Consider the following 6,914-nt stretch of genomic DNA (forward strand, 5'->3'; position numbering starts at 1 on the left):
TCTCGTGTTTACTTTCCGCTAAAATAAAGGACTCTGGTGAACTTCTTATATGTTGGCTTTGAAAAGTACTTTGTTAAATTTGGAACTTGGTTTGTAATTCTACTTTTATGTTAAACTCTGTGGTGTAATATATTGTGAGGTGTTGTAATCTCTGGACTCGCCTTCGTGTGAATTATGCTGCTTTGTTCGATCCAGGCTTAAGTGGTTTTATCGGGAATTTACCCGACGGACCTCCGATGTGCTCCGTCTGCTGTGCGAGTTAAACCTAATTGCCTTTGCAACGATGGTTAGCGCACTTAAGCCGGTTTATGTCGGGCAGTTCTGCCACACCGACGCAGCTCCTTGTAGTCATTCGTGGCATGGGTGAACGAGTGGTGCCACTTGCAGTACGGCCTCCCCCGCAGCTCTTGCGTCGTTGGCAGCTTGTGATTCTCTGGGAGCTTCAACTGCTTTTCTTTGAGCAGTAGATCGAATATCTGCTCTGCCATGGCCACGTCAAAGTCAAAGCCCTTCACAAGCCCCTTCTGTTTGACCCACTTGCACGGGACGGGGTTTGCCCCCCGGGTCCACTCTGCCACAACCACTTCTTGTTCCCCGCTAGAATCATCATAATCATCTGCTTGGGCCATATTCACATGGCGGTTAAATTTTTTCTGGTACAGCTCAGGGTGATAGTGTTCATATGCAAGGTTCACCGAACCGTCGGTAACCGGTCCGGTTTGACCGGTTACCGGTCAAACCGGTCCGGCCCGGTACCGGTTTGGTCCGGTATGAAACCGGTCCAAATTCAAAAATTTAAATTTGAATTCAAAAAAATGAAAAATTCCCAAAAAATTCCTAAAAATACTTCAAGGTGCAATGAATCTAATGGTGTCAAATTTTCTCAAAAATTCATTCATTTAGTATGGTTTGCGGAATTTAAAAGTTAAATAAAAAAAGAAAAAGAAAAAAAGCCGCGGCCCATTAAGGGCCCATCGCGCGGCAGGGCGCATTTAACCTCGCGTGTCCTCAGCTGAAGGCTCAGTAGCGCCTCCCTCATCCGCTCCCCCCTCCTTTACTCCTGTCCGCCGCCAGAAGTCGCCGTCCGCCGCCCGAGACCGGCTTGCCGCCCGTGGAGCTCGGCTAACCGGTCTCCTCGACCGGTAAGCCGGACCGGTAGCACACTACAAGAAATTTGGCCTTCCATGACGATTAGATTGTGTCACAGAAGACTAAATATTTGTCATTGTATCTAATCTATGACGACTTTGTGACAAAAAAAAGTTCGTCATTGAATGTGCGTCACTAATGACAATCAGTGACGAAATATATTAAAATTGTCATAGATTTTATGACGATATATTTATCATCACAGATTTTTATGACGCATTAGAATCGTTATTGTTGGAGAGAAAATTGTCATAAGCTGTAGAATGTGATTTCGCCACATAGGATCAAGCTGGGTGATGTGGTTCTGACGTAGCTCTACCTTGTGACGTTTTTATTTCATCATAATTTATCTGGCCCACATTATTTTTAGGCCCACTTGTAGCCTGGTCCAGCCCATGTTTAGACCCATTTACAACCTGGCCCAGCCCATGTTTAGACCCACTAGTAGCCTGACTCAGCCCATGTTTAGGCCCACTTGCAGCCTAACCCAGACATATTTAGATAACTCAGCTCATGTTGAGGCCCAACTATGCTTGACCCAACCCATGCGAAGTCCATTTGTAGCTGGACCCAATCCATGTTGGCCCAGCTCATATCAAGGCCCGCAGTTGGGCCAACATGAGACCAGCCCACTATAGTGCTGCCCAACTATTGTGGCCGTCCAAACATAAATCGTATAATGCTAATTTAATCTCATTTGTAACCCAACACATCCACATCCAGCTCACAAAATGGTATTTGTAGTATAGAATAACATAACCATACTTCATTCACATAATATTATCACAGTTCAATAGTTCATTGACATAGCAATAATCCATATATTCCACCAACAGAACCATCTCACAAAATATGACAACCACCATCTAGATCCACACACATAACAGGATCTTCACATTTTGCACATTTGGCAACCAACAGGTTCACAAAACAGCAGAGCAGTATGGCACTTCAAGCCAAAAAGGACCTAGTGTTCACATCTAGACACATCAACTCCTAGATCCAAAGTTAGCTATAATATTCCCAAAATACCATAGTCCCATGAAAGCATAAACCACGTTAGGGATAAGTATTCACCTATTACTGACTCTGATTGAAGCTGATCAAACCACGAAGGAGAGCATTGTTTTCTTCTAATTGCTTCTTGAGATCTCCAACATCTTCTAGATGCTTCTGTCTTGCTTCTTCTGACTGTTTCTTTAGGTTGTCTATCTCTTGTTGTTGACCATCAAGCTTTTGTCGAAGTTCCTCTTTGTCTTGTTTCTCCTTCTCAAGTTGCGCTTCAAGCTCTTGCACACGCAAAGTTTCAGCTCGGCTAGATCTTTTCTTCAAGGCTGGCTGAAGGCCTACATTTTGAAGGAATTTACTTGATGGTAGAACTTGAGAAACTGCTTCAATTGCAGTATTGGGTTGCTGTTCATCTTCAACTGGAGCTGCCATAATAGCGTTCATGTCATCCTAGCAATGAAAGGATAACAAAATATTAGATATAAGTTTCAAGCGAAAGCTATACATCAAATTTGATCATAGTAAACTGACATGGAAATCATCATTAAAAATTTGGTATTAGAAGTGCTAGTTTAGCAATGCATAGCTCCAACAGGAATGTTCAGAATCAATAAAAATTTAAATCTCTACATCATTCATATAACGAATATTAAATAACAGGTGATGTGGCTCATGGTAAAGCCAAAGGAGCAGGTAAAGAATATTAAATAACAGAAATTAGAGATTTGTTCAGTGAATAACTAATCAAATATTGTATGATGTAATGTTAGAATGTAGTTCTGTACTTCTGTTGAAAATTTACACACACACACAAAGGTTCCTTATAACAATCTTAATTAGAATCTGATTGCCATGATAATTTTCATGCATGTGAAAGAAATATGTCATGTGTGGTCACACTACATATGAATTTATTCATCTTTTTGCAGACTGATCATAAAAAAATAACAGCATAGGATTGGAAACTAGGGAAAAGCCCTCAAGTAGCATATATTTATTCACACCAGTGCACAAAATTTAGAAGGAAACAATTACTTACAATAGCCTTCTGGACTGGCTCAGCAAGGCCTTTCTTTTTGCTAAGATGGCACTCCTTGAAAAGTTCAATTGCATTGGGTGGTGCATCGGGATATAGCATTTCGGTCTAAAATTATATGCAATACAATTTAGAACTTGTTAGCTCCACATAGGATAAGTGTAAGTGAAAGTAGTGAACACAGATGCGAAGTGTTTAGTATTCCTTACCACAGCAAAGCGGTGTGCAATGTAGCACCGAGAGCCTGTGCGCTGCTGTAACTTAACAAACTCACGATTCAGTTTGTATTTCTGGCACTTCTCCTACAAATGGCACAATTACATCAGGCACATAACTGTGCAAGGCAATAATTAACAAAGCATCATGTACTTCCATACCTTGTGTCTTGGGCTTGACCACATTGCCACCAAGGCTCTCCATTGCTCATCAGTCATACTATTCACCGGCGATGTAGTTCTAACTTGATTAGCCGGGACATCATCAAAGTACTGTTTTTTGAGCCTGTGTCTCATTTGACGTTGCCCACCCTTGAGCATGTCAACACATGCATCTTTGACTGGCTTAGAATTGGTGTCCATGGTAAATTGAACCTAGTAGAGTATCAAAATTAGATAGTAGAATGCAAAGGGATATAGTAAATTTATTGACCAGGATTTGTGATACTCACAGCAACTTTGCCAATGTAGTCTGTAAGGATAGAGGGATCCTTCTTGTACTCCTTCCAGTGTGGAAGGATAGGTATGTGTTGCCTAAGAACAATCCCTCCCTCTGATGCAAGCTTTGCAGCTTGCATTGGTGTCTCTGGCCGTTTGTTCCCTTCAGAAATGTGGATTGCTAACTTAGTGCCTAAGCCTCTGCTTATCCTCTCAAGTCCTTTTCCCAAAGTTCTTCCCCTATGCACTTGCTCTGTGATGGTAGTATGTTCAACTGACAAAAAAACAATCATGTAATTAGTTTAACAAATATAGTTTCATAAGCACTTCGTTGGTCAGGGTACTGTTTGATGCAAGATATCTATGTCTACTATGCAAGTAATCATCCATTTGGATTCAGGACAGCAACATAAGAACATCACAAGGCATCAATCATCTAGGACAGCATAAGGACAGCAGCATAAAAACAGTATAAGGACATTAGTTGTGAATATTGACAGGTTATCCGCATAAGAACAGAATAAGCACACTTAATCATTGAGTACACCATAAGCTAGCATGATATCTTAATAAATCATACCATAAAGCTTACGTGATATCTGAATATTAATTAACAGGTAATCAGAAGTCAGGACTACAAATAAAAAACAATAGGACAAAGTTCAGCCACATGCCTTCATCGTCCATTAGAAGAGGGTCCTCATGTTGGGCAGGAGACCTTGGTGGTACCAATGCAACATCTGTGGCAGGAAGGTCTTCGTGAGTTGAAGCCGACGCTCTTGTCTTCTGCCTAGTGACTCTAGCAGGTAGGCCTTGTCCCCCTGGTGCCATGACTCTCTTCGTTCTTGCTCCTCCGAATGGCATTCTAGTAGTATCATTTGAACTCTGTAAAGCCGCAATAGAAAACCATAACAACAATTAGATCCAGAATTAACTAAATGGCAAGTCTGCTAACAACATAGCATGCCTTAATAATGTGAAGTAAATTGTAAAGAATTGCACTGTAGTAGGACCTTTTCAACGCCTTCTTCTTCAGAGTCGTCATTCTCTTCAGGCTGATACAAAGAATCTGATACTGCAGTACCTCTCGCCTTCTTGTTATTATTTGTGCCTGCAGTACCCCTCTCCTTGGTGTTTAACGGTGCAGCTGTTTGGCTAAGGATTGACTTCAACTTTAACATACCAAGTTCTTGAATCCTCTGGTTGTTCCTCATGATATTTAATGTTCTTTCTTTCTCATAATCTGTTAGTTCTTGTTCTGTACATTGATGAATAAATAAAGTTCAACATCATCTTACAAGTTACTCCGTTCTCACAAACAATTCAGATGCATGTCCAAATATTAGAAACAGGTAATCAGATTCAGATTCAATGCATTGGTAGTCCTAACTTTATTCAGGCAATCCTCATTTTATCTAGGGGCATGACAACAATAGTTTAACGTATTCAAATTTCCAAAGTGTGAAATAAGGCATTGATGATTTGTAAACATTATGGATTAAACTATTAGACTAGCTAGCAGTTCTATCAACATGCCACAAGTCCTGATGACAATCTACATTAGCTAGCTAGATGACAATACACTTGTAAATTAGCAAGCCGATGACAGTCAAAATGATTTTACCTGCTGGTTGCCGTTTGCCTGATCCTACCTTCCGGCCGGGAGCCATCTTGTACTATATTGGTCGGTAGAGAAGGGAGGCGTTAGAACCTGGAAGCCAAGAAAATTTGTGAGATCCTAAAATTCGGAGAAGGCGAAAAAAATTGCCAGCAACCATCTAGTGGTTATCACTGTCATCAAATCATGAGATTTTATCCAGCACCAAAAGGAAAGTGACAAACTCCTAAAACACTGTCGTGAACCATATGTAGTAGGCCTAAGCAATCAATTGTGGCCTAAATCAAATGAGCTCAGAAAATGTGTGATCCGGACTTCAAAATCAGCCATCCTACAAACACCATTTGCAGATCTACTCTACACAATCCAATTGATGGTCACGAGCAGCTTGCTGCTGGTGGCAGTGTGAGTAGCCAGCTGCTATGCGCTGCCCAGCAGCACAGCAGAGGCAACGCGAGATGCAGAGGCGACGCAGAGGGGTCAGGAGGAGCGCGACACGGTGGGGAACGATGAGGCGGGAGGCAGCCACGGGAGGAGAGTAGAGCAAGCCGGCGGCGTCGCGCGCACAAGCACAGGGAAGAGGAGGAAGAAGCATAGGCATTGGCCCAGAGTTTCCTTACCGAGAAGACTGCTGAAGGATTGTTCTTGTCCCCCTCCCTGGTGCGAGGAGGAAGCGGAGCGCCTGAGACGCCGGCAAGGGGAAGGAAGGAGTGGAGGAGGCGTGGCGTCCGAGGGCCGCGCCGGCGACACTGGACCTGGCTAGAAGCTGTGGGGATGGGTGGAGGAGAGGGATGGACCGGCAGCGACAAATGACCTGGGACTTGCGAAATGGGCTCGGTTAGGGTTCAAGAAGCGCACGGGTAGGTTATATGGGGTCCGAATTTTTACCACTTTACCCTTGGTGTGCCCATACAAGTTGCATATGTCTTAGGACAGAATTGTAATTTCTGCCCGAATTTTTTTTGAGTGGCGGGGTCTGGACGCGCCCATGGTTTCGGAGGAAATAATTTCGCCCTCCAAATTTTTGGCGTTGGCGGGTTTCGACGCGCATGTGGCTTTTTGGGGAAGAGGGCGCCTACAGCCACCTCTAATTGTTGGCTTCCATTCTTTTTATTATTTTTCCTCATCTTTTTTTTGAAAGTTATTATTTTTCTTCATCTAAGATAAAACAAATAGGTGTTCAAAAGTTCTTTAAAATTTAAATTTAAACATTAAGGAAGAAATGACATATTTCTATGTTGTGTCCCTCTCTTAAATTGGATTCTGATGCATATGTACACGTTATATATATATATATATATATATATATATATATATATATATATATATATATATATATATATATATATATATATATATATATATAGACACACACACAGAGAGACATACATAGTCGATCATGCTTAATTATTTCAAACCAAAAGAGACTATGTTAGTTAAAGGATTTGAT

General features: G+C 41.8%; 1 protein-coding gene across 2 annotated transcripts; it reads right to left on the reverse strand.

Annotated features, from left to right (window-relative positions):
* Positions 1-1,895: 1,895 nt before the first annotated feature.
* Positions 1,896-6,294, reverse strand: LOC120706126. 2 transcript variants are annotated; one of them, XM_039990700.1, is made up of 10 exons: positions 6,085-6,294; positions 5,471-5,557; positions 5,030-5,104; positions 4,860-4,957; positions 4,521-4,731; positions 3,861-4,120; positions 3,571-3,783; positions 3,403-3,495; positions 3,197-3,301; positions 1,896-2,607 (listed from the first exon to the last, which is right to left on the reverse strand). In XM_039990700.1, the coding sequence occupies exons 2-10, from the start codon at positions 5,514-5,516 to the stop codon at positions 2,230-2,232; spliced, it is 1,479 nt and encodes a 492-aa protein (XP_039846634.1). In that variant the 5' UTR covers positions 5,517-5,557; positions 6,085-6,294; the 3' UTR covers positions 1,896-2,229. The 2 variants fall into 2 exon arrangements, with proteins under 2 accessions (XP_039846634.1, XP_039846632.1); XM_039990698.1 differs by having other exon boundaries at positions 4,860-5,104.
* Positions 6,295-6,914: the final 620 nt, after the last annotated feature.

The sequence above is a fragment of the Panicum virgatum genome, chromosome 5K (genome assembly GCF_016808335.1).
Source record: "Panicum virgatum strain AP13 chromosome 5K, P.virgatum_v5, whole genome shotgun sequence".
Classification (NCBI taxonomy): Eukaryota; Viridiplantae; Streptophyta; class Magnoliopsida; order Poales; family Poaceae; genus Panicum; species Panicum virgatum.

Coding starts and splice junctions, on each gene's coding strand:
- LOC120706126 (XM_039990698.1), bottom strand. CDS start 5,516: ATGGCTCCCGGCCGGAAGGTAGGATCAGGCAAACGGCAACCAGCAG. Junction 3,784..3,860: donor ACTACATTGGCAAAGTTGCT/GTGAGTATCACA, acceptor ATACTCTACTAG/GTTCAATTTACCATGGACAC. Junction 2,608..3,196: donor AGCCAGTCCAGAAGGCTATT/GTAAGTAATTGT, acceptor TTTCATTGCTAG/GATGACATGAACGCTATTAT.